The sequence below is a fragment of the Crocodylus porosus genome, unplaced genomic scaffold, assembly GCF_001723895.1.
Source record: "Crocodylus porosus isolate Cpor-Errol unplaced genomic scaffold, CroPor_comp1, whole genome shotgun sequence".
In the NCBI taxonomy this organism is placed as follows: Eukaryota; Metazoa; Chordata; order Crocodylia; family Crocodylidae; genus Crocodylus; species Crocodylus porosus.
Genome location: NW_017728948.1, coordinates 901,571 through 928,626, shown reverse-complemented (window position 1 = coordinate 928,626; position 27,056 = coordinate 901,571). Strand labels below are relative to the sequence as shown.

Below are 27,056 nucleotides of genomic sequence, written 5' to 3'. Positions count from 1 at the left end.
AGTGGATGCTTTTTTCCCTTGTTTGTTTGAACTCTTTATTCTTTGTTCATTGTAAAGGGCTTAACGGTTCCTGTCCCTCGATTCTTTCATCGGTGAAATGTTTTGGAAGAGAGGTTAGAGTCCCTCTGTAACTTGCCCTGGGTGGCCCTAGCCTGTAGGCCTTGCAAAGACATTACTTTTTTGGCCTGAACACAAGTCTCTCAAACCTTTAGCCTGGCTAAATGCTTTGTACAAACAGCCGCATACTGATCTGCTCTATTCTCTGGTGATTTTCTGCTCAAGGGGCTGTACTGTAGGTGGCTTGCTCTATCTCGCCACCGGTCTTGGTAGTGGAGAAAGTACAATAAACGAATCTGACAGTGCCGAGGCCACCACCACGCTTGGTTGTTCCGAGAAAATTATACTGAAATCTGATTGAGGAGATTAAAACCAAGAAGAACTGGCTGTGTCTTTCCCCCCAAAGTTGTTCTTTTTTTTTCTTCTCTTTTCTTTTTCTTTCTTTTTTCTTTTTAAGGACTTTGTGCGTTTCCTCTTCTCAAATAAGTCTGCAGCATTAGTATGTAAAATGTGACCTACGATTACCAAAGGCACTGCCGCCCCATGTAGTAACGGTGGTGAAACACCCGGTTCATTCTTGCTCCGGTCCCTGGAAGTCAGTTTACACGGTACCCGTTCTTCCATTGCATAAGCAATATTATTGATTTCATGTGTGTGGCCATACGAATAGTCACAGCCATGATGATCTCCTAGGCCATTGCACTTCTGGGACATCAGGCTGCACTATTAGTGTAAGGTATGCCCCTTAGCATTGCTTTATGATAGCAACCATGTAAACCAGTCTACGCTACAGGGGTTGCCAACAAAGGGAATGTTTCCTACAGTAGTGCTATTGCATAGTTTTCTCCTGCCTGTTCGGATAGCATAATAGAAATCATACCCATGCATGATTTCTTGGATTTCCACAAATCCTAGAGATCATACCCATGTGACAGCTGTTTCATTGAACTCTTATACCCCTTTAAAGATAGTCATAATAAGCTTCTTAAATGAATCCAGCTAGAGCCGAGAGTGCTTACCTGAATTACCACGGGGCATTGTGAAGTGTCCCTGAATAAGAGCGATGACACTTTCAGATCTGATGAAGATCATTCTCTGATAGTAAAGCACGAGTAGTTGATATCCATGGATTTGTGCCAGTTGCAAATTTTCTAATTAAATGTACAGTTCTTGCTTAGTTTCTAGCAACTGTTGAACTTCAAAATCCAATTTCTTTCAAAGGAGGAGGCAGGGTAGATTTGTACCTTTTGTAGACAAAGTACAGCAGAGAGAGAGAGAGAGTGTGAGCTTTCGTGACTTGGTGCTCACATTTTTTGAATGCTGGCTCAGCTATAGTTGCATCACAAATTTCCTCTTGTCCAGAATGGGGGATAACATACCCTCGGCTTGCTTAGGACCCTTTCCTTTTCATATTCATTGTAGGTGATGCATAGGATTTTTAGATAATTCCCTCTGTGATGATATTTCTTCACACATGCATGGGAAACCAGAAGGCTTTTTCCTATATCTTAGATTTTTGTCGTAGCTGGATATTTGATCAATGTTTTTAGGCTTGTTTGGGTTTGGGGTTCACACGAGTGTGCCCAGGTGCTGCAGTGCTGATCATAGGACAGATTTGCAAGGGTGAAATTTGCCTATTGCAAAAAGGCCTATGCATTGCTTCTCCCCACCTCTGGATGTTGTGTCTGCCATTTGCACATGGATAAATTTTACTCTGTTAAATACATTAATGTTTTTAAAGTGCGTTAGAATATTGTTTTAGAAATAATTATTAACAAAGAATCAATTTAAATTATTTGTTAGGATAAATTTAGCTTTCTTTGGGGCAGTTTGTAGCCCCTGCATGGCAGCACTGCTCAGAAAAAGTGAACGAAAACCCAGCAGCCTATTTTCAGTTGAAATTGCAAGTTGTATATAAGTAATCAAGAGCCTTCTTCAAGCTGGGATGCTAAATTAAAAGCTTTCAGATTTATATTTAGGTACTATCAAAGACCAACCTTCTGCTGCCAGGCAGCTTAAATGATGTCATTTAAATTTAGATTAAAAAAATAAAAACAATATTGTGTTAAATTATCTGGGTTTCTATCAGTAGCATAAGTAAGGAAATTTGATTTGGTTTACATGTCTGTTAACCTGAGTGTCTGAGTGAATTGGATAACAAAGGAACTTGGTTTAATTTTCCAAAAGAAAATATTTTATTCCCTTACCATACCACAGTAACAGTTGCTTAAGGAAGGATTGACAGAGATAATTATTAATTCCAGAACTCTCTTCTTTTTTGGTGTTTTTAAAACATTGAAAAGTAATATGAGACACCTGACCACCAGCTGTCATCCTTTTTTTTTTTAAAGATATACTCTCCATTTTTTTAGGATATGCTCCCTCCAAAATTTTACTGTAAAGATCAGGGAACCAATAGGCAACTTCTGTGTTCATGCCAGAAACCACAGAATTTGGCCAAAGTGCAGTATCCTGAGCATCTCATTTATACACATGTTGCCCTACCAGCATGCGGCACTTCTCATATGATTAAGGCAAATAATGGAGGGAGACTTTCAAGGGAAAGGGCCTGCAAAGGGAAGTTGTAAGCACTAAGGGCTTTGTAGTAAACCCTGCATAAACCCTTGGGGCTTTCTCCAGTAATGAACACAGGACTGGGGAGGGCTTTTGGGGCCACCATGTCCAGTGCTCTGCATTTACAGGCAGTCCTTAACCATAGGAGTCCTCGAAATTGCCACTTTGACCCCTCGCCCGCTGCTACAAGGAGCCGAATCCGAAGATGCAGATAGGAATTAAAAGCTTGTTCTGCTCGCTCAGCATCTTCCTTCCCAGGGGCACGAGTGTGGTACTGGGGACATTGGCCCAAGTGCCAGTGCATGATATATAACTGGCCTGAAGAGACTCATAGATACTGGGCTTTGGGATGATTTTGCTTAAAACATGAGACTCAGAGTATTTTCTTCGTTCTTCCCCTCTTTTTCTCAATTATGACACCAAATAAACATCGGCTCTTAGAAATGAGCTGTCCATGAGTTGGACGTGCCGTAAACCAACGGACGCAATGAAACGCCGCTCTAGCTGTGATGGCCTCTTGGTGCGTGGTCTTTCCAAGTGACTTTTCAAGGACCGCGTCCTCCTGGCTATGATGGGGTTGAGTTGAGATTGGCACTCTGGGCCATTACCGCCATGCCCAAATGAAGCCCTGATTTTATATCAATGTTGAACACTTGGCTTGATGAAGTTGGGGGAGTTCAGATGGTTGCAAGCATGACTTCTACACGCACGCTCAGCAGAGCGAAATATGGTTATTAGCTGCTTCATGGCAGTTTTCAACTGAGCTGTTAAATGGCCGCAGCCAAGGTTCGCTACACTGAGATCATAATGCACGGTCCCTGTTGCCGGTTTTCGGCTTGAGTTTAAACAATACGTTGGAAGAAAAATAAACAAAGTGTGTATGAAATTGGGGCCAGATTACACCAGAAAGAGGCAAGCACGGCCTTGGAAATGTTCTCTTTGCTTTATGAGTCAACGTTATTCAGATGTCAAACGTCCTCATCCAAAATGAATAAATAAACCACGTAATCGGAGCGATTCCTCCCATTTTGGGGGCTCGTATACTGGCAGTAGTGCACCATACCAGATAACGCAGATAATCTGCCGCAGAATAATTAATGATGCGGCTGGGCATATTTTTTTGATGAATGCTTATGGAACCTGGTGACAGGCGTGAAATTAGAAAATTCCTTCAGCGCCCTAAAATATAAATAGCTTTCGGAACTGAAAAGAGTTTCACAGCTGAAGATTTTGTGTTGAGAGGAAAAACTTTTCAACCCCCACCCCCTCTTTCTTCTTTGCAAGTTGTTTGTCCATTCACAAAACAAATACTCTGAAGCCCAGTGCGGCTCATGGGAATAAATTTCAGGTCGAATTAGTACAGTTTCCTTGCTGTCAGGACGGTGGAATTAATGGTGTTTTGATGACACGAATTTTGAAGGGCGAACAAAGAAGCTGAAGGGAGGGAGACATGACTCCTTAGAAGCGCGGTCCTCCTCTCCCCCAGTCTCTCTTGTCTTCCTTGTCATCCGTCTGCCAATCTCCCTGTCCATGGTTAGTTAAAGGCGCTTTTTATCCTCTTTTCTTTCCCACAGAGTTTGCCAGATCCGGGCCAGTGCCTGGGTTCCAAGGGGACACGCTGCAGTTGGCCTTCATCGACTTGAGACAAGTAAGTCTTTGTGTTTTTGTTTTTTGTTTTTCTTTTAAGATGTGTGACTGAAGACCATCAGGTCTTAAGGAAAAGGGAGGGGAGGGGAAACGGCATTTGGGGATTCACGCCAGAGACCTATATTCTCCCTTCCCCCACCGCTCGAGGCCACCTCCTTGCTTTAGCTATCTGGGGTCCTTGGGATGGCGGAGGTGAAAAGGGCCGATGGCGTGCGAGGGAGGTAGAAAGACGCGAGTGACCCTAGGCGATGGCCAATTGTGCTGCCGTTGGCTTCTGTAGACATGGCAAAAAAGATAGCTCTGAGGCTCTCCAAGCTGACACTAAGCAGGTGTTGCTAACAGAGAAAGCAGTGATGCAGAGACCGCCTGCGTGGAACACTTTTGTTCGCAGATAATGCCCGGAGAAGCATTTCAGGAGGGCGAAGGAATTTGCATTCTGGGTTGTGCGGGGAGGGTCTATGTGTCTGTCTTTTTTTTCTTTTTCTCTTTATTCCCTGCCCCCCTCCCTGACTCCCTCTTTCACAGACAGTCCCCAGCCATGAATGACTAAGTGGCTGTTTATGACGATGATTACAAAAGGCTCCGCCCACTGATGCCTGCCTCCCGAGGGACCCCGCTATAGCCGTGTTGACCATAGCAGGTACCGAGGCACTGCTAGGGCTTGGCAGACCGATTTAGGGGAAAGGCCCATTCTAGCAAGCCATTTGTTCTGGATAGAAATGGGCGTTATTGATATACCAGGCAGGGGGAAAAAAGTAAGCTGGGCCTGTCATCTCTTGGCACCGAAGATGGATGGGGTTGGATAGAAAGTCTGAATGAAGTAAGACTCGATGACTGATGCTTCTCTCCTATTAAAACAATCTTTTTTTGTCTGTTTAGACCCCTCTTCTTTGTGTGTCCTGCCATAATGATGCAGTGCCTCTTGTTGTCAGGGTTGATGTAGCTTGCATTCTGAAAATGTTCGAACACACGGGTTATTTCTTACATCTGCATAATCCCTTCGATCTATGATCTCGCCACCGTGACTGTGATTCATGCTGGAACAGCTTTTCCCTCATAATGGGTTTGAGACTCTTCTCCAACTTGGATTGATGCTTGGTGCAGTTTGTCCTCCTGCGATTTCTTGTGCAAAGCTGCATTAGATTCCATAATAATAATGATAATAGTAATAGGACTTCATGAACTCATTTACGCTTCAAAGTTCAGTTCTTTGTGGTTCTCAGGCCTGTTCAATAAGGTACTTGGGCATGCCATGAAATGTAAAGTCCGTTTGCAAAATGGTCGTAGATGCTACTCAGAATAGAAATGCATTGCCATTCCTGTATCTGATACTTTTATCTAGATATGGCATTTTGGCAGTGTGGAGCTGTCTTTAAAGTGTGCATGACCCTGATGTATTAGGAAATCTAGAGGGTTTGGTCCTTCTCCAGATGTGTAAGGATGAATAAGGGGTTTTTTGCAGAGGGAGGTTGTGGCATTTCCAAAGAATGAAATGCCTTCAAAATGTTTCTCAGAGGTTTAGTGTTAGCTGCAAGCCAGTGCATGTGAAAGGTTAATATGGTTCCTAAGGATAAAATGCAGGCCACTGAATCCAGTCTGAACCAGGAGGTAGCTAAAGGATGGTCTTCTCAGCGTTTCTGCTCCTTCATGACCAAGAAAACTGATGTAGAGGAGAGTACTTAGGTTTGTTGTCTGAGTTCCTGTTCCAAGGTGTATGCCCAATATTTTTTTCATGTATGGTAGTACTGGGATGATGATGTAGTTGGGGATGGTCCTGCATTGCAGGGGGTTGAACTAAACATGACCTTCTGAGGTCCTTTCCAATCCTCATTTTCTATGATTCTAGAGTGATGTCTTTTTAAATTTGGATCTTCAAGTTTTTTTTCATGATTTTGTCCAAACTGACCTGAGCCAGGGACAGAGTAAAATCTTGACATACTTACACTGCCTAATGAAGTCTTCATATTCAGGTCAGGCAACATCCCATTATCTTATGAGCTTCATGAGTTACTGATACAAGGAGGGTATTGCTCAAGTAGTAGATAATCCTTGTGTGTCATTCTGAGACCCTTGGAACTGGCCTATAATTGATTTTTATTTATCTTTTTTATACGAGTACACGCTTGACTCTTTAATACAGGACAAGTTCCCTGCGTCTCTTCTGTCCTCTCTGCAACTTCACTGAGATTCTGATCATTTCATAAATTCTCTGTAGCTAACTCCTTGCAGCTAGGACTACTTCTCCAGGGCTAGGCACCAGCCCAGAGTGTTTTTTGCAGGACCATCGGACATACCAACCAATAGAGTGGAAAACAGATGGAAGAAAGGATGCATGAGGGTTACAACAAATACAGACCGTGTTTTTTTTTTTTAAGCTGCGCTCGTCTGGCAGTGAATTTTGTTTCTCTTCATTGGCTGTTTTTTCTCAAGTCACTTACCATTAACACAATATTGATTTTAAACAACACCGAAGGGAAGGAAGATACCAGTTAAAAGTGTGTGTGTATTCGACCTACTCTGCTGTTTTCAGGAACTACAGTGTTGTTGTTTTTAAAGGGATGCTGCCAACTTAAAATCTAGAAAGTCTTTTAGCCTTTCATAAAAAAATAAAAATAAAGTGTAGTTTCAGGTCTTGTACCTACCTCTGAGCTGTCCTGCCAACACTTGTGGTTTTACAGTGACATTACCTGTTTTTCAAATGCTGTTCCTGTCTTCTGTGGGTGAGTGAAAGAACAGCACAAATAAGGGAAACTCACTAATTCACTGTGAAGGGGAAAACATGACTCTACGAAATGCTGTCCAAAGTAAAGTGGCAGAATTGAGAATCGCCGTGTTTTCATCCAAGTCTTTCAAAAATGGTAGTTCTTGGCTGTTGCAAAACAATAGTAGGTAGAAAGAGTGTTTTAGAGCAATGTGAGATTTAAGTCCCATGAAATGAATGGCCTTGATAAATGCATTTCCTGGTGCAACATCTGAACTTGAGTGCAGATGAATAAACGAACGTCTCGGATATGAATCCTTGTAAGAAAAACATTAAACTTGACTATATCATAGCCTGAATGGAACAATGTCCCTGTTAATTCCAATGCAATAAACCCTGACTAAATGAGTAAGTTCTTCCTTTATAAAGGAGAGGGCCCTGATGCTGCCCTTTATTGGAGGGAATCGGGAGCAGCTTCACCCCTGCATGGCATGGCAAAGTTGATCTGAGCTGCTGCTCTGTTGCTGCCAGAGGTTGATTTCAAGGCTCTGGCTTAGTAACGAGAATCAGAAGCAGTGCCTGAAACTTCAGTCCCATGACTGATTTTTCCTCCTATGCGGGGACAGTTTTAAATCTATCAACACCTCTAATCTAGAGATAAGGTAAACAGATGCAGCTCATCCTGCTGCAAAATGTTCTTTATATAATGGCTGCCCCCTGCAGAGATACTCAAGTTTTTGTGCCTTTAAAGAGGAAAGTGTAGGAAGATTTTTTCCTTTTACTTTAAAAGCAGACTTAATCCCCATTTTATGCAAACCTTGGACTGAAATTTGGTTCCCTAAATGTGGTTGGTTCTGAAAATATATTGGATAAAGTTGACTAAGTGATTTCGGTTCCCAGGTCTCCTCGTCGAAAGTGGTGTAGGCTTTTAGTAGTCTAAAAAAGCGTTGATGACTTCCTGGAAGACTTGGTGTCGGCCCCAAGCGAGCATACGGCTGAAGTTCGCTACTGTGCGCTCTCCATCTCTCAGCCAGCTGGAAGTGTTTTAGCTTTTCATTTTAATGGGTTTATTGTAGGAAGGCTGGTTGGAGAAGAGGGTTTTACATTTTCCTCCGAAGCTGCTGCTGTCTGGGGCTATCCTGATCTTTCCTCGAAGCCAGCTCAGCAGTCGTGGCCAGTTTCCAAGAAGACTGTCTCCTGCACTTGCCAATTTTTTTTTCCCTCTGGGCTCCAAAGGGTAACCATCTTACCCAGATTACAGAGGGGTCCTCACTGCAGGGTCTTACATTTGTCAAGTAGATTTTGAAATCTGTCAACTATCGAGTGGAGTTGTGGACTCGCAGGAAGACTCTTTTGCTCACTCTGAAGGTTTTTTAGGGTGTTGGGAGAGGTGCTTCTGTCACTTGTATCCTTTGCAACAGTAGTTCCTTGGCAGAGCTTGCGAACTTGAAAGGCACCTCTTCAAATCCCTTTGGTGGGCTGAATGCTAGCCAACTTCTGACTTTGAGGGTATAACTGCCATTTTGCTTACCACTTGTCACATGGCAAACATTTTAATATGTTCTTTTTACTGTGTTTCAAAGCCAATTGTGGTTATTGTGGGTTTGTGTTGGATGGCAGCCAGCGACCAATCAGAGGTCTCGCTCTGATGTATTTAATATTTTTCTCATTATCTCTCATACAAATACTTAACAATAAAAGAATGCATCACTCAAGTATACAGTTTCCTCCCTGCCCCCCTCCGTCTTTCCATGTTACCTGTAGAGATATCAGTGAGCTGCTTTTTTGTGTGTGCAAGAAGCATGTAATGAGTTAAAATGGGATACAGGCAGTTCTCAGACTTGTGACACGATTGGTTTCTGAAAACCGCATCTTAAATCGAAACGTTGCAACTTGGAACCGATTTCTCCTCCCCCCCTCCCCCCAATAGGAACAATGTTATAAATGGGGACTGGTTCTTGAACCAAGGCCCAATACCCTATTTTCATCAAAAGCAACCCAGAATTTTGTACTCAATCAATTTATAGATGAGTAATATAGCTACATGAATGTATTTATATTGTAAATAGCAATCACGTTGATTTGGAAGGACTTCTTTGAGGTGACTTTGCTGGACTTTTTGAAGGGCTCTTCGCTAGAGTCTTCTCAGGAGTCTTGACTGCAGGTTTTTCTGGAGCCTTGTCTGCTTTCTTAAGTGTCCAAGAAAGTTTGGACAGATGTTCTCCAGGGAGACAGGCGATGCAGCCAACTTGTTCGCTGGTATGGCATTGGATCAAGCGTCGTAAAGTTTGAAACTAACGTCAGAAAGTCGAAACAGCGTGGCAGTTTATAAACGTCTCAAGTGCCATTCTTTGTAACTTGCAACGTTTTAAGTTGAGGACTGCCTGTACTTCTAAATAACCCGTTGGCCACTTGCAAAGGAAGATAGAGGTCGTTCTAATGTTACTTGATGAAAAGCAATAATTTTGAAACGCATAGATTTCCAGTTTAGCCTTTTTATAGATTTCATAGATTTTTGTAGATTTCATAGACATTAGGGCTGGAAGGGACCTTGGAAGATCTTCGAGTCCAGCCCCCCACCCCAGCTGGGGTCATAGGATCCCAGCAAGATAAACATCCAAATGTCTCTTGAAGGTGTTCAATGTAGGTGCTTGAACCACCTCCGGCGGCAGGCTATTCCAGACCTTGGGGGCTAGGACAGTAAAGAAGTTTTTCTTTATGTCCAGTCTAAAATGGTCATGGAGAAGCTTTATATTAAAATCTGATCAAATTAAATATTTGCAGGTTTAGCTTCTCCTTTTTCTAAAAGGCTCTCTTCACCTTCCCTGCTCTCTGCTTTGGGTCCTGTTGGTCAATTTTGTGGTGGAAGCAAATGCGCTCCCAGCTGCCCTTGAAAGACAGAAGCATAATGCCATGGCCATGCAAAAGTGTGTCCTTGGATAATAAGCCCTGATTCTTCCATTTCTTGTAGGTAAATTTGGTTTACCATGTGGAAACTTGTGTGCCTGTAGCCCTGGGCCATGCCTTGATAGGGGCCCCTGCTCTCCAGATAAACATGTGGTGATGTATAAAAACACTTGTTACATGCAAAAACCAGCTTAATTCTTTCTTTGATAAAATACATATAGAGTCATAGAGAAGCAGGGGTGAAAGGGACCTCCAAAGGTTATCTAGCCCACTCCCCACTGTGAGGCAGGGTCACCCCTATCCAAACCATCCCATACAAATCCATTGCGCTAACCTCTTAGCAGCACTATGCAGTCAACCTTCACAACCACAAGACATAACACCCTCACCTGGTAAAGCAGGGGGATCACGGCATGCAACGTCTTGCTTATGTATGCAAAGTTGCTAAAATATGCTGGATAGATCCCAGGAAGAGGACCATGTCCCCCCACCAGAGAGGAAGGCAAAGCCCTCTACAGTCTGTACCAATCTGACCATGGGGTAAAATTCCTTCCTGACCCCAGATACAGTGATCAGTCTGACCTTAAGCTGAGGGATGTGACCCTCTAGCCAGGAACCTCTGGGTTTAAGTCCCAGCAGGAGTGTTGGTGCAATGTAGTGGAATTCCCCAGCCTGGGCTGCAGACAGCACCCAGTGCTTTTGAGGGAAGGTTTAAAGGAAAACTCTGACGTGTATCTGCAGGAGGGGAAAAAATTCTTTCCTGGTCCTGTGAGGGAACCAGCAAATCATAGTAGCATGAAAAATATTCCACTGCCTCCCTATATTTGATCATGGATAAATGCCTGGGGAAGCAGTGGACTTCATCACTGGAGGTGTTTGAAAACAGAGGTTGGACAAGCATGGGTCAGGGATGATCAAGGTGTAGTTGTACCTATATTTGATCATAGATATTTCAGCATAGGATTTCTGGTCTTAATTCTGCAGTTCCCTGACTGGCTGGGTTTAAGATAGTTATGTTACCTCAAACATAGCTTTCTGGAGTTCAGTTGTGCTCAAATAACACCTCTGGACCTCTAATTATTTTTGCTACTCTTCCCTGGATTCTCTCCATTTGGTCAACATCTGTTTAAAGTAGTAGGATGTTCATGGTTGATGATCGTGTTCATCTTGTTAGCAACCAAGAGCCACTTCAGAATGGCACATGCTGCACTACATACTTCTTACAAACACAGATTAAGACATAGTTCCTACCCTGAAGATCAGTTTATAATCTAAAGAGGCAGCACAGGCAAAAAGAAATGGATACAACCTGCAGCTGACAGGATATTTCCTAATAATTAATATCTGGTGGTATAGCACTCAGTCTGGTGGTGATGGTGCTTTCCAAAGGATTTACAAGGGGCAATTGCATTGGGCTTGTATAGTAACGATTCAGTTGCCTTTGTCCTCTGACCTAATGCCTCTGGTTTATGAAGTCCAAAATTGCACAGATTTCTCTTACTGCTAAATCACTGAAGCAGGATGTTGGCTGCCTTGATTCCCCTGCTTTATCTGTGGCAGACTAGGGCATTGTGTCTATATTGTGTCAGGGTTGTTGGTCATCTTGGGTAGAGTTTGGATTATGGATTGCATAGGATGGCTTGGATAGTACTGGCTATGAGGGCATTGGCTATGATATCATGTTGGGGTTGATCCTTCCTCAGGCAGGGAGTTGGACTAGATGACCTGTGGAGGTCCCTTCCAGTCGACTTCTCTGATACTCAATGAAATGTATTAGAGAAGCACATATCAAAATTGTGCTGTATTATCAGCCCGGGGGCTCTTTAAGCATGTGGGCCTTCCTGGATTCCTCAACATTTACTTTCCCTTCAAAAATGATCTGAAATCAGACAATCCAATGCTAATTTCATAGAGCGTGCCTGCAGGTCAGTATTTTCAAACATAGGCACCAACTTCAGACTTCCAAATCGGTATTTTGGATCAGGTGCCCGTCTTTTGAAGATATATATCCTCTAATCCTTTATTTGAAAGTAGGACAATTTATGCAAAGTCATGGATTCCTTAAAAATCCATTTCAGTAAATCGCCATTGTATTTAGAACTACTGCATTGATCGCCTGACCCGACAGGAGACTTCTGAAAAGTTAAATGTGGGGTTTAGGTCATTGGTTCTCAACCTGTTTTAGATTCAGGACACTCCTTCTTTAAGGTACCCACCCCTTGTTCAGCTCAAGACGCGCCTCAGAAAACGCCAGCTCTTACTTTGCACGCATTATTTGATTAGGGAAAAAATAATAGAGCAGTTTTTCTGTTGCAGGGCCAAATGTTTTTGACACTAAAATTCCTGTTTGAAATAGCTTAGTTTATCTCATGAACCATATTTGCAAACCCAACATTGCTAACATTGCATGGCACTTTGCAGCATCCTTAAAAGGATCTCCAGGCACCCTAGAGTGCTGTGATATCCTGGCTGAGGATCATGGGTTTAGGAAATGCTCTCCAAGGCAGGGTCTCTTTAAACTTCTTTGCCTCTGAGGCTGAATGGCAGAATACCCACTTCACCCATCAGCAAATTTAAATTACCAAGAGTCTGGTGTCATGGGAGATTCAGCGTATCGCTGGCAAAACCAGGTGTAAAACCTAGCAGGTCCTAATCACTGACTTCCTATCGTCCAACCATGAGACGGCTCTGTTTGCTCCACTGACCCAGGATATGCCAGGACTATTTCTACAGTACCCTCTGTGCTTGTAGATGCCCTCTGCAGTCCTGTTGGCCCTGAAATCTCCTTTACACTTGGAGTGCTGAGAGAAGTGGAGGGAGAGAAAAAGAGAAGAAACAATGATGATCTTTATCAATGATAGGTATATCCTTAATTTCCTCACCTTATTGTCACCTAGTCCTTCTGCCTCAGTCCTTATTGTCACCTAATCCTTTTTTGGTCCTTTTTTCCCCTACTCATCCTGCTATATTGGCTGGGATGATGTAGTTGGGGCTGGTTGGGCTTGGACCAGGGGTTGGACTAGAGATGACCTCCTGAGCTCCCTTCCAACCCTCATTTTTCTATGATTTCAATGGTATAAAACCAAGACCCTGCACCGTTCTCTGCAGGAGCCAGGACTCTGAATAAGCACTGCACCTCTCAATGGACATGGATGGAACCAAACTCCCCAGCCTCTCCTGGGATTTAAACTTCTGAACTGTGGATCTAGCCTTATGATTTAAGTTACAGCAGCCTCAGGGACTGCTCAGCCTTCCAGTTTTTTCTCTGTGTACCCCACTCAAAGTGTGTTCCAGCCTATGCAGTCTCATGATCCACAGAGATGGCTCTCTGCTCCCTTGGGTGCACCTCTGTGCTAACACCTGCATAGACATGTTTATTCTCCAAGAAGGGTTTGGGGTACGAAAAACTAGCTATCTTGCAAAGGGCACCTTTCTTTGAAAAGCATGAATTACCTAATGCTAGATGTTGGATTCACAAAGGAAGGATGGTTCAGTGTTTCTGCTGGAAATCACTGACAGTAGGCAGCTCCCCTTACTCTGCCAGAAGAAGAAAAAAAAATGGAGGTCAAAAAAAAAGGTACAAAAGCCACAAGTTCAGACTGGATATGCAGCCTTGACTCTGCATTTTCTTGCTTTGGGTGGGTTTAAGCTAGTCTTCATGTGACTTTAAATGCAACTTTTTGGAGTTCAGTTACATAAAGATCACACAACTCTTGCTCCATTCAGCTGCTTAGACTCCCTCAGAAGCCATTGCCCCTTCTCCAGGACAGATGTCTTGGCATGCTGAGGAATTGGGGAGCTTGGATGCTCCTTAAAGCCTTCAAATGAAAAATCAGGAGTGCAGGCGCGTTCTGTTAGCGCTTCTATTGCTTTGAGGAAAATCTGCCTGGATTTCTTTCATTAGGGTGTAGCTGTGGATATTGTTGGTGTGTCGACATGCTTAGGGAGGGAGGGCAGTGTCTCAGTCAGAAATGTTGTCATTAGAAGGAGAAAATAAAAAAAAAATTAAAAAGAAATGAAATGGGGGGGGGGAGGGGCGATATTTTGCTACCTTCTTTATCCCTTAACCTACTCAAACTATTGCACAACCACATTGGGCCAGGTTTTTGTGGGGCACTGACACGTCTAACTAACTGAAATCAAGGTGTTTAAAATGGTTTTCAAAATCTGGCCTCTTGTCCAGTCTCAGTCCTTCCTGTGTTGTTCCATCTCATGGTCTGATTCTTAAGAAGGTCTAATGGGAATCGGTGGGATTGCTGCAGCCAGTATGTGTTGAAATGTATCAGCACCGGGTGTTGGAAAGATCAGTTAGGAACATAAGAAAAGTGAGAGGAAAGGATTTTTATGGGTAATATTGTTTTTTATTGGACCAGTTATGCAATTGGTCTATATCCCTTCCAACTCTGCAGTACCTACTGCTGGGACTTTCCTCCAGGAGTTGGCGCAACTCCCTTTTGAACTGCGTTAAGCCTCCACATCTTGTGGCAACGATTTCCACCAGGTAATTGCATGTGGTATGAAAAAGAGCTTCCTTTGGTTAGTTTTAAGCCTGCTACCTAATGGTTTCATTTTATGACCCACTAGCTCTAGTATTGTGGTGCTTGGCTGTAACCTCAATTTTATTTTATTTTATTTATTTATTTTTGTTCAAGCTGTCCACTTCTGGGTACAGTGTAAGTGCTGAGTAGCTTTTGGGGAGGATCATGAATTTTTTTCTTTCCAATATTGCCAGGTGGAGTTGTGAGAACAATACAAGAGGAAAAGTGTAAGGAGAATGCCCATTTCTATTTTAGTTTGCTGTGTCTTAGTGTGAGTTGTTTTTCCTTGGATGATGGAATAAGCAATATATTCAGTCGGGAAAGACTGGTTCTACTGAAAACCTCGGTGAATGGAGAAGCTGCATCTGGACTGGGAAAGTTTCTTTTTGAACCTGATCCTGAGTTTTGCCAAACCTCCTTTTGACGTGTTGGCTGTTGCTTCCTTCCTGAAACCAAACCGTCACTGCAGGCATCTGCTATGGTGAGCGGCCGCGACTGTCAACAGCTGGATGCTCTTGGCAAGTTGGGGGGTAACAGCAAACCTCTCCTGGCTGTGACTGCAGATGCTCTGGAGTTGTGGGAGATCAGGAGACAGTTGTCTAATGAGGGAAATGGACACCGGTTGAGTCAGAAGGCCCACTTTCACCTTTAACTTTGTTGATTTGAGGCAGGATTGATGGTGGCTAGAGAGGGCCAGAGGTGGCTGCCCTTAACCTCCGGAGGATTCCTGCCTATGCAACTCAATATACACACGTGAGCAATGCATGTTTGGAAGCTGTCACTCTTAACCTGTCTAGGAGAACAGTGCAGGCTGCATCCATAAAGAAACCTTTATTGAACTGTCAACGTTTGGTGTCTTAGATTCACCTTGTAGGGTTGTCGTTAAAAGTACTTGTCTTACTACTTCACGAAACAAGGAAGTGACAGTGAAATTCCACCCCGGCGTTGCTGGACCTGATGGTGGGTAAGTCAGGGCTGTGGTGCAGTGCTATATCATCACAAAAGTAGTGTGGCAATGGTTTCCTACCTATATATATATTTTTTTTTTTTTCCCCCCAAAGTGCTTTCTCCCCTTCAGAGTGTGAGTGGAGTTGATCTTTTGTCGTCCTAGCGTAAGGGCACATTCCCTTTTCGAGAAAGGACTCTTGGTGTGGTCATCCAGTTGAACAACCCGTATTTCAAGGTAGATTATCATTTGAGTTTGGTTACGAATAGGTGAAATGCTGAAATACGCAAACTGGTAGCAGGCACGGTTCTTTGGGCCGATATGATGTCTTTTATTAGACCAGCTGAGTAGCTGGGAAAAGTTGGAACTGCCTTAGATCAACACAGCAACAACCAAAAACCCAGCAAATTGGCAGACAAAGCCTACCCCATCTGGGAGAAGAGTAGAGGATGGTGAATTTTGGGCATGTCCTTTTTATGCTCTCCCTCAGTCTCGGGACACAGGGCTGGATGGACGTAGGTTCTGACCTAGTAAATGGCCTTTCAATCTATGAATCTATTACTCTTTCTTTTGTTAGGTCTTTTTTTTGGTGGAGGGGTGTTGTAGCTCTGATAGTCTAGGCAAAGCATGAGGCAGGGATTTTTGTGGTTGGTATCTTGAAGGTGGAGTGGTGCGTATGTGCTAAGAATGTGCAAGCTTTCTGTAGTCCTCTTCCATCAAAGCTACCAGCCTAACCACCCAGCATTGTTCTTGGCCTTGGAGTACCACATTTCTCAGAAATTGTGAATTGTTTTTGAGATTTCCAAAGGCAGTTCTTCAGAAAACCTTTCAGTTGTCATGATCTTCCAGAAATATCTTCCTTGATAACTATTGAATTGTCATGGTCTTCCAGGGATTCTCCTCTAAACCAAAGCCTTATTTTAAGAATCTGTTTAGTGCCAGAGATGTAACTGGCACTTTACAGGTGATCAAAAAAGACTCAGCCCCTGTCTGGAAGTCTTAGCCTAGCATGAACATAAGAAAATATTGGGGAGCCAGTCCAGGAAAAAGAAATTATGGAGAGCTTCTTGGAGAAGGCACAAACAGAATATTAAAGCATTGAGAAGGTGAGATTGTATTGATAGGACAAGCGGACTAGGAGAACAGGATACAAGAGAAAAAGGCCATGTGAAATGTAGGCAAAAGTTGAGGAGTGGGAACTTGAACTTGATGCCTTAAAAGACAGCAAGCCAGTGAGAGAATTTGGGAAGTGCTGACAAGGTTGGAAAGCCAGAAGGGGATACTAAAGGAGAAAGGGACTGGCTGTACAAGGGTCTCCACAAATCCAGGGCTAGGATATCAGGGTCATCTGTTAAGTGAACTGTTGCGTTGCTGGGGAGCTTGCAAGACAGAGGGACGCAGCTGAAGTCCTTGAAGTATTAAAGCTCCGCAGTAATTGTCTAAATAAAATGTTCTTAATTTTTTAAGGCCAGAAGGCACTAGTGTGAGCCAGTCTGACCTTCAGGACAGCACAGGCCGTAGGGCTACACCTAGTAACTCCTGGTTTAAGTCTAGTCTAGCTTAAGCTACAGCATGTCTTTTAAAAAGGCATTTCTTTTCTTTTATCAATTTTATGCATTTCTTTTCTAATATCAATTTTTATTGATTAATTGACAGCAAGGTGGCACTATAAAACAGCAGATTTTACAGCAAGCTGTACTGAAATTCTCTTCCAGTGATGTCCTGCTCCCATATTCCCCTTTTCCACGTTTCCCATTCGGTAATTGTATAAATCATTTGCATTTCTTTTGCTCTTATTCATATTTCACAAAATATTGTTAATCCTGGATTTTTCTTTATCAAGGAATAGAAGCATCCCTAGACAAGTTAAACTTAATAGGCCAGACAAAAAGCTCCATCCGTTTCTCATAGTATCATTTTGTTATCTGAGCAGAGGGTAGCTCAGCTGGGAAATTGGGGTGTTGTTCTGGGAAATTGGGGTGTTGTTCCTAAGCCGCTTATCTGATTTTTGGCTTTCCTTTAAGATCTAAAGCTTTCTCAGCAAATGTATTCAGGACTGTATCTTCTTGCTGCAATTACAAAAATACATTTTGGAGGTGGTGTCTCTCTGCTGCCAGCAAGAGTAATGGGAGAAAGAGCTGGATTTTATTCTGGCCAATGTGCCAACAGAATTATTGACTTTCTAACTGCAGTCCAAAATGTAATGTATGTCCTTTGACTGCTGTGTAAGACTACACTAAAAGCAGGCCGCACAGGCTCCTAACACTGAGACTACATCATGTGAGCTACATAACATGCAGCTTAAGGCCTTTGGCAGATGTTATGCTCAAAATGCAATTACACTGCTAATCGTGTCTTAAATAGTAACCTGGATATGTGTTCAGAGCATTAATGGGGCCACAAAAAGTAAATCCAGCCACAAAAACGTTACCCGAAAAATGTGTACTCTCTTTGTGGTCGGTTCCATCGTGCTCTGGGGACGGCACTGGGCCAAACTGGGGCCTCGGTACGGTCCCGGAGCCAGCCGGCTCTCAGCTGAGCGTTGGTCACCCAGCTTCCAACTTGGTGGCGCAGGGGAAGCCCCAGATTGTGACCTCAGGGCCCCCCTGCATTAGCAAGTCGGGTGCAGTTGGGACTAGATCCCCGATTCCAAAATCATGCATCCTGCCGTGCATGTATGGTGTGCTTGGGATCGGGATCACATCCCATCTTAATGACAGGACTTGTATCTTGTTATGTCCAGGGTTGTTCCTGAGAAGATCTTTGCTTTCGTAGATAATGTGAGTTGATTTTTCTTTTGGAAAGAACGAGAGTAGCTTACCCTGCTTAACATGTCAGGATGCGTAAGGTTAGATGAGGCAAAATATGCACGTCGACAGTTTGTTTTGAAGTCCGTAAATCCTCGTTTCCTCCCTGTCACGGTAGTATCACTGTTTGCTGGGGGGAGGAAGCAGGTTCCAAGCTAACATGAATTTCCTCAGTAGTAGGGAGCTGGTGTGCATGCGATGGGGTAGACTTGAGTCCAGACCTGAGCGGTATGTTTTTAAGTTTCCAGATCTGTGGGTAAGAAGGTAATATGCACTTGTTAAAAATGGAGGCAGAGTTGCCATTAGCCTTGTAATTGTGACATCCTCTTGACAAGGTCCCTTTTTTCAAAGTAGAAACTACACTTGGACTCGCTTGTTCAGCACTGAAAATAAAATTAACCTGATGTTACTTTGAGAAGCAAATGGTGAGCAATTCCTACAAGTCCCTAGACCCTTGTGCTTTTCAATCGGGTACATTACAAGAAAGGGCGTTCATTTCTAGGTGCATTTAAGCATTTTCAGGCGCTCTGTCTGCCTCAGTTGGAAGCAGACTTCACGTGCCAGACAGGTATTGCAGCAATGTTTTGAGGTGTTTATTTTCCCACGTAATCCCTCCTGCTCTTTCTAACAAATTTTAACTTGTGTCTGCAAGTTTGACCCCCATGAAATGACGCATTATTCGGGTCACGCGCTCATACGTATTAGTCTCCTGAGCAGTCCTCCCAGTCATTCATAGAAATTCTTCCTTTCTGTCAGCCCTTCCCTACGGCAGATCCCCTCAGCGCTGTTTTAGCGTAACAGCTAGCTGCCGTCATGTCTTGTGGATCGATACTGTGCATGCTTTCAGTGTTTAAGTTACCACTGTGGTCTGTTGGTCTTGGCTGAGGCGCGAGAAGCCTGATGATGAAATGACACTCGATCTGCCGCTTGCCAGATAGTGTAAACAAGCACATTAGTTGGCCGGCGGATCGGCACGCTAATTGCAGAGCGAGACTGTTGCTTGAATTGATCTATTAAAGACAGCTTCAGGGAGCTGCTGCATCATCCTTTTATATCATTGCAAAGCAACCTCTTGCAAAAATAATCTTTCCATTAACTGGAAAAGTCTTGCCGCAGCTGATGGGATCTGAGCCCGTCTCATCTGTTAGGGCACTGGGTGAAAGGGGCTTGCGCCATTCTTTCTGAGATCTCCAAGGCCAGAATTAAGAGGCAGACTTTGGGCACTTTTTGATGCTTGGTGTCTGAGCTCTACTGAAGACTGCGTGACTGTCACTGTTGAGCACCAGGATTGCTAAAAATTGTGTTGTGCCAGAACCTAGATTTCTGCCTCCAAAATTGCAGCCTCCTTCCCTCCCTCTCTCTGCTATATCAACTGAAAGAGAAATGCTCCTGGTAATAGTGCTCCCCCACATCCAGGCTCTCACACAAGTGCATTATTTTCCGTAGAAAGCAAGGATATGCTTTGTTCTCAATCAGGTTGTGCTAAGCCTTAATAGACCCTTTGCCCCACATGTATAGGTCTAATTCCAGCCCCTGGCTTGGTGAATGCCTGAAATGCTGCATTCCTTGGAAAGGTTGAAATCCTTGGAAAAGGATACACAAGGAACAAATTTTTTCAGCCTCCCACTGGATTGTAGGGTTAAATTAGGAAAGCCCTGGAAGAGGCCTTTGGTGGAAAAGTTGCTGAAGGGGAGGGGAGGTTACACTTACCTTCAAGTTGGTTGAAAAACAAAGTTTAAAAAAAAAACCCATGACACTTTGTCCATTGCTGTTGATTTTGAAGTTTTGAATTTTGGTGAAAAACTTTAAGAAAATTCCAAGCTGCTTAAATTCAAGTTGCTTGGATGGTACGTGAAAGTCACGAGGTTTCTGTTACCTGATGCACAGAGACGGAAAGGGTATTCAAGTTTGCACTCTGGAGTTGGACCCCGTCTTATAACCCTTAGAAACCAAGACCAGATTTCACACGGGACACGCATCATCTACACCCAAGGCCTCTGGTGCTGATGGCTTTTCAGGGAGAGGACCGTAGACTCGGTGGACCTCCGGTCTGATTGCAGCGGGGCAGCCCCTAGGACTGGGGCAGTAAAATCCTTAGAAAAGGGTTCCTAGCATGAAAATCTGTGCTCATGTTGTGTGAAACAGTATCTAATGGACTGGAGGCAGATATTCCTCAAGACATGCTGGAAGCGAGCTTGTAGCCAAAGCTATTCCAGCTTTTCCATCAAATGGAGTCAGCTCACCCCCAAGAGAAGAAACCACATTGCATATCAAGCTGGGTTCTGCTTGGCAGGCTACCAGACTCCCAGACACCAGAAATCACGTCCATCCAAGCGGGAGAGTAAATGTTTCTCAAAGCTAATTGTGATAAATGTGCCAGAATTTAATACCTTAATATGGTTGCTGACATCGCGTCTGATGTGGCAATCAGGAATGAAAGTGAAATGGATACGATTGCATTGTTTAAAGATTGAGAGACCTTGAAGAGAGAAACCTGGTAGGTGTGTCACGTCACCTGAAATAGAGCTTCGGCACTGACTCGCAGTGAAAACCTGCTAATTAAGGTCGATTCCTCTTCTAGACGGAGCGACTTGTTCTCATCTAAACATAGGGCTGAACTCTGCAAGACCCAGTCCAAAAAGGTCGTGAGCGCCGTGCTGTTGTTTTGATTACGAGATAAAGTAAAAACGAATGCATCTTTTATCCGGTAACTTTGAACAGATTTGTACAAAGTCTGTTTTTCTATTCTTCCTAATGCCTAAAGTATGAGCCGGGGGGAGGAAGGAGGAGAGTGCTCTTTGTTGAGGCCATTTCTTCCCAGAATGTATACCCCATGCAAAATTACTTTTCAAAAGTGTTTGAAAACAATTGCTTCTGCAGGAGTAGGAACTAATTTGAACAGCCAGTTCTGTCCTTGAGATTTACATTCCAGGATGCCAGAAGAAAATAGCAGATTGGAATTTGCTTCGTGTTTGAGGTTAGTTTGAAAGAAGTCCGGCACTCTTATTGAGGGTGGTTTTTATATAGCAGCTCTCAGTGGAAACAGTTTGTCTTTTATATTTTTAGGTTAAGGGATTTCTTTAAGGTCAAATTGCGTTCATGCAATTTGTTCGACTGTCTTCCCTGCCTCGTTAGAAATAGGCATGTTTATGAGCAATGACATAGGCCCCTAACTTGCACCACAGTCCCACAGGCACGACATTCCCATGCTTTTGTCACAATGGGGCGGACTGTAACCCTCCGTAGGATTTTTAGAGTAAAATCCTGCTCACCTTATTCCAAGCAGTTCACTGCTTTGAAGACTTTTATTACTGATTTTTTTTTTCTTTTTTTCTTTTTCTTTTGAACATAAATCCCAGTTTCAACAGGAGCAGCACCAACCCTGTAAAGTGACATGATTCCTATTCTGACCTCTTGCTTTAAGTCTCATAAAACCAGTGGGCTACAGAGCGAAAACACCGCTAGCTATTTGTCCCTGACTCCGCTTTGGCATCTCATAATGATCTAAAGATAGGAGTTGATGTTGGCTGTACCATCGGGGGGGAAACTGAAGGCTACTTGTAACATTGAATGCCTTCCTTTCTGGCAATGCCTCCAAGGCCATACCTGCCTACCAGGAAAAAAAAAAGTGTTCTGGATGGAAAACCTGAAGGGACGAATATTTGTGTTCAGGTATTTACATGTAACCACTGCACGGATAACCTCTGGATACGTTTGTATGAAACGAAATGCTTGTTGCTTGCAGTCCGGTATTCCTCAAGGAGAGTATACTTTTTGTATGCCCCATATATTCAGACTGTGTTCTGTTTATGGCAGAAATGCTTTAGTTTTGGTGGGGAAAAAAATTAAATAAATGTCTTTCAAGGAGGAAAAGGTGATGTAATGGGCTGTGGACTTAACTTTTTTTTTATTCCTCCGTTCATCTGATCACACTTATGATATAAATAGTGGGAAAAGGCACAAATCTATTGAAATGTAAACCACTTTATTAAAGCTCTCAGATTCCTTGCGCACAGTGCTCAAGCAGAGAGCTGCATCCATTGGCTGTTTCCAGCACATTAGCAGCAGCATGTGGAGCCATCTGTCATGGCTTGGAGGTGTTGAGTAGATTCAGCAGTTCATTAAGCAAGACCAAAAAAAAAAGTATGTGTGTGTGCATGGGGGAGGGGTTAAAAATCAACTTTTATAAGCAGGAGATGGAAGTCTGAAGAGTTGGAGCTTGTGGTGACCTGAGCTGAACGAGGCAGATGCTGTGACAGGGTAGTGTTTCCCATCAAGGCACTGTGCTGTTCAAGGCAGTTGCCTCTTGCTGGTCCAGTAATGCAGAAAGGAGACTCCCCAAGCAGCAAGAAGCAGAGCTGGTGGTTTCAGTAGGTGGCACTCTCCTCCCTCTGAAGCAATACCCCGGGAACATGCTCCTGCTGTGGATGCATGCTAGTGTCCTGCAATACTTTCACATTTGGACACACCACACCAGTTTATACGCAAGAGCAGGGGCCTGACCGGGATTGTTTGGGTTGCTGGTCGTGGGGAACGTGACAGGCATCAAGGAGATATGGGGAAGAACCTTCTGCTCCAAAGTGATGAATGCAAAAACATGAAATAACAAGTCCTGAAGTGGGTGGACAGAGTGAATAGGGACGCGTTAGTCTGCAAATCCCAGAACACTAGAACTAGGTTCAAGTTCTGAAATTTGTAGAAAAGAGGTTTGACACTAACGAGAAAAAGTCCTTTTTTTATGCAGCACATAGTTACCTTGAACTCATTATCACAGGAGCCTGGAGAGGCAAAAAATGTTGCCATGTTCAAAAAGGGACTAGACAAATTCATGGATGCTCCTCACCCGGAGCTTGCTCTACTTCGTAAGTGCTGCTTGGGTACAGCTTGCAGCAGCTTGACAGGTCTCTGCAGTGGAAGAGACTGAATACAGTAAAAACCGAATATCCCGTTTTTGTAGCCAGATGTATGCATTCTCCCCTTTTTATTTCTTTATTTCGTCACTTCTTCCTTTTTGATGCACGCAGAGGGATGAACCCTTTTTAATGAGTCTTCCTCTGAAGTCTGTTCCATGTATAAAATGAAGGTGCCTTCCTTTGTAAATTGCTTCAGGATTGCCTGGTTCATGTGACAGAACGATCAGTCACTCGACTTGTACTTATGAAAGGGATGTGTTTAAAGTGGGCAGTTCTGCTACTCAAGCACGCAGTAATGGTATCCACTTCCCTATTTGTTATGTTCTGGACAGTCGCTTTTTAAAAAAATGAGTTTAAGCCTAAGAAATAAATCACCAACTTGTTCACCTGTGCAGTGAAAAACCCAATATTAAGTCCAGCAGTGTAAAAATGTAAAGGAGTTATGCGAGTTGAAATGATGTGGTTCTTTTCCCTGATAGTCTATCTTTTTTGCTTCTAACCTGTAACCTACCACACTTTGCAGATGGGTTGCTGTCGGGGATATACACGTTTACAGGTTTGTGGTTTTTGTATGCACATCTCTGTTTCTTTCTAATTTGCACCCAAGAATAAATATGACTTTAAGGTTTTCTGCCAGGAGGGGATGCTACAAGAACAGTAGTAGCACCAGCCCAATTTTAAAGAGAGAAGATGGAGTTCTTTTGGGCGAGTAGGCATCAAACTGTGTCTCTGAACTTGGCATCCCAAATGCACGCTTCAGGTTCCAGATTTAAAAAAGAATCAATTGTACATTTTAGTTAATTCAAAATGAAAGTTTTGAATTAAAGCTGGTGGGGTTGCTGATTCCCCATTAAATGTTACTTTGAAGGATGCATGCAGAGTATTTGCACAACTTAATCTACAAGCACAAGAATGTTTGGACTTGCTGCCAATGTTGGAAGGCTTATTTTTTAATTGTGCCTGTTAGCAGAGTTTTTGGGTGTATTTTTCCCCTTAAACAAGCACTTCAGTGTGTTCTAATCAAATCAAAATCTAAAATCTTCTCCAACAGTCAAGCATTTACAAGAAACCATGCAACAGGGACACCAAATTCATTGGGTGGAGAACATCGCATTCCATTTTTAGCTATGGTCTGTGGACCAGACATAAATGTAAATCGTAGGACTACTATTTTTTTTCTCCCTGCAGTGTTGTGAAGAAGTCCAGACATGGGAATTGAGAACGAGAATGAGGGTATAGTATTAGCAGTCATGGCCTCTTATTTCTTCCTTTAAAGATGAAGAGGACCTGAAGCAGTTGGGTGTGTTTCAGAAAAAACTAGGGGGAGTGGGGATTTGAGCAAAAATGAGCAAAATCTGGCCTTTTACTTAGTAACTAATTCTGTAGTTATATTTATTTGCAAATGGTGCATCTAGCCTCACTTTGTAGGAAAATCTCTGAAATGCACCGGCATTTCTCCCTTTGCTTCTCTTCCATTCCCATCCCCATTTGTCTTTCTCCCTCCTTTATGACTCCTCTGTTCTTTGTTCAGTGTGTTCTTCCTTGCAGCAGATCTGAATTTGAACCCACGTGACTTCCATTTACGATGCCTGATTGCCAGGCATAGTTATGAAACACAACACACTTACGGGCTCAGTGGTGCTATGCTTGCTAGCACCACGTCTGAACAGGACCTGGGGGTCATAATTGACCATAAAATGAATGAGCCACCGGTGTGATGTCACTGTGAGCAGAGCAAACAATATGCTGGCATGCATCAACTTATGCATCTTGAGCAGAATTAAGGAAGTCATTCTCCTGCTCCGCTTGGCATTGGTGAGGCCACGGCTGGAGCGCTGCATCCAGCTCTGGGCGCCACGCTTCAGGAAGGATGCGGGGAAACTGGAGAGAGTCCAGAGAAGAGCCACTTGTATAATTAGAGGCCTGAAGAGCAAGCCATGCGAGGAAAGGCTGACAGATGTGGGACTGCTCAGCATAGAAAAGAGAAGACTTTTTGGAGGGGATTTGGTAGCAGCTTACAAATTTATCAGGGGCTGGCCAAACAACTATTCACCCAGTCCCCTGGAGCAACAGTCAGAAACTCCTACAAGAATGTTTCAGACTGGATGCAAGGAAAAACTTCTTCATGGTTTGTGCGACCAGACTCTGGAATAGACCCCCTGGAATAGCGAAGGGGGTGGTGCAGGCACCGACCCTGGGGATCTTCAAAAGGAGCCTGGATGCACACCTAGCTTGGGGTGATTTGACCCCCGCAGTCTTTTCTGCCCAGAGCTGGGGGGCTGGACCGATGATCTCACAAGGTCCCTTCCAGCCCTAAACTTCGGTGAATCTGTGTGAAAACCAGTTTTTAATTTTAATCTTCTGATGACTTGCTCTTAAAGACGAAATGACAGATGAACTCCTTTGAAGGTGTATTCCACTGTAGAAAGTGTTACCATGTAGGTACTAAACGTGTACTGTGAACGGTAACAAAACTGAACTGTTTGGTTTGAGAGAATACCTTCAAGTGGACGAGCAAGGTTGTTTTCCTTCCTGTGAAAACACTTTTGAAGAAAACACAGTTTGTAGAAATCTTAGAGGTTTGGCTTCCTGAGAAAAAACCGATGCTTTCAGAAGAAAATTTTGTTTTCGACTCGGATGTCTCTCTCGCTGACAGAAGAAGCTTTTGATTGTTTCAGTCGACTCTAACCATAGACAAGTTTATCTGCAAGGAGCTTCTCTGTGCAACTTGGAGCATGTTGTTACTGGGGATTTTTCTTGGAGAATAACATTTTTAGTACTTATGCTATTGGAAGTGTGTCTATGAATAGTGCGTCTTTTCTGGATCACCTTTTCCGTGATGACCTCTGTGTTTTACAGAAATTAGTTGAACTTCCCAATAGCTTCACCAAGTAGAAGAGTAAAAGATTCCCATCCGATGGATACAGAGACTGAACCATGGAGAAGGAAAGAGCCACGGTTACAGTTCATGGGATCATTTATAGGAATAAAAATACCAGTACTGAATAGAAGGGAAAAATCACCACCTTTATTTGCTGATGGCGCTCCTACCCATGCAGCCCAGGATGTTGTTTAGCTTTCTTGGCAACAAGACCGCACTGTTGGCTCATATTCAGCTTACTGTAGCCCCCGTGTCCTACTATCCAGAGCTGCTGCCCAGCTGGTCGATCCCCAGTCTACCGGTGTGTGGGTTTGTCCTGTCCTAAGTGCAGGACTTTGCACTTGTCCATACTGAACCACCTGAGATGTCTTTTGGTCCAGTCCTCCAATGTGTCATGGTCACTCTGAATCCTCTCCTTACCCTCCAGCCCATCTACTACTCCCCCCAGCTTGGTGTCATCTGCAAACTTGCTGAGGGTGTACCACATCCTGTTTTCCAGGTCGTTGGTGATGATACTGGACAAAACCGGCCCCAGGACTGACCCCTGGGACACTCCACTTGATACCAGCTGCCAGCTGGACATTGCGCCATTGATTACTACCCCCTGATGCTCCAGGCAGTTTTCTATCCATCTTATAGTCCATTCATCTAACCCAGACTTCCTCAGCTTGCTTGCAATAATGTTGTGGGGACCATATCAAAAGCCTTGCTAAAGTCGAGGTATATTATTGGGTCCACTCCATTCCCCACATTTACAGAGCCAGTCATCTAGTCACAGAAGGCAATCGGGTTGGTCCAGCATAACTTGCCCTTGGTGAATCCAAGCTGGCTGTTCCTGGTTACTTTCTCCTCCGAATGCTTAGAAATGGATTTCTTGAGGACCTGCTCGGTGATTTTTTTCCAGGGACTGAGGCTGCTGACCCCTGTTCTAGCATTATTGTGCTGTGAGCAGACTTGCATATCTTCGTACCTCAGTTTCTCTAGCTGTAAAACGGAGGTAATGCTCCAGGTCTCCATTTGTAAAATGCATGGAAACATGCAACTCCTTGGTGTTATAAGAGTGAAGTATTAATGGAGAAACAATC

General features: G+C 43.5%; 1 protein-coding gene across 4 annotated transcripts in view; it reads left to right on the top strand.

Annotated features, from left to right (window-relative positions):
- The window catches only part of EXOC6B (exocyst complex component 6B), a 415,476-nt gene that overhangs the window by 312,515 nt on the left and 75,905 nt on the right, over nucleotides 1–27,056 (top strand). For all 4 annotated transcript variants that reach the window (XM_019552946.1, XM_019552945.1, XM_019552944.1 and 1 more), the window contains one exon: nucleotides 4,206–4,279. In XM_019552946.1, the coding sequence (XP_019408491.1) occupies nucleotides 4,206–4,279 (74 nt within the window). The remainder of the gene's footprint in view (nucleotides 1–4,205; nucleotides 4,280–27,056) is intronic.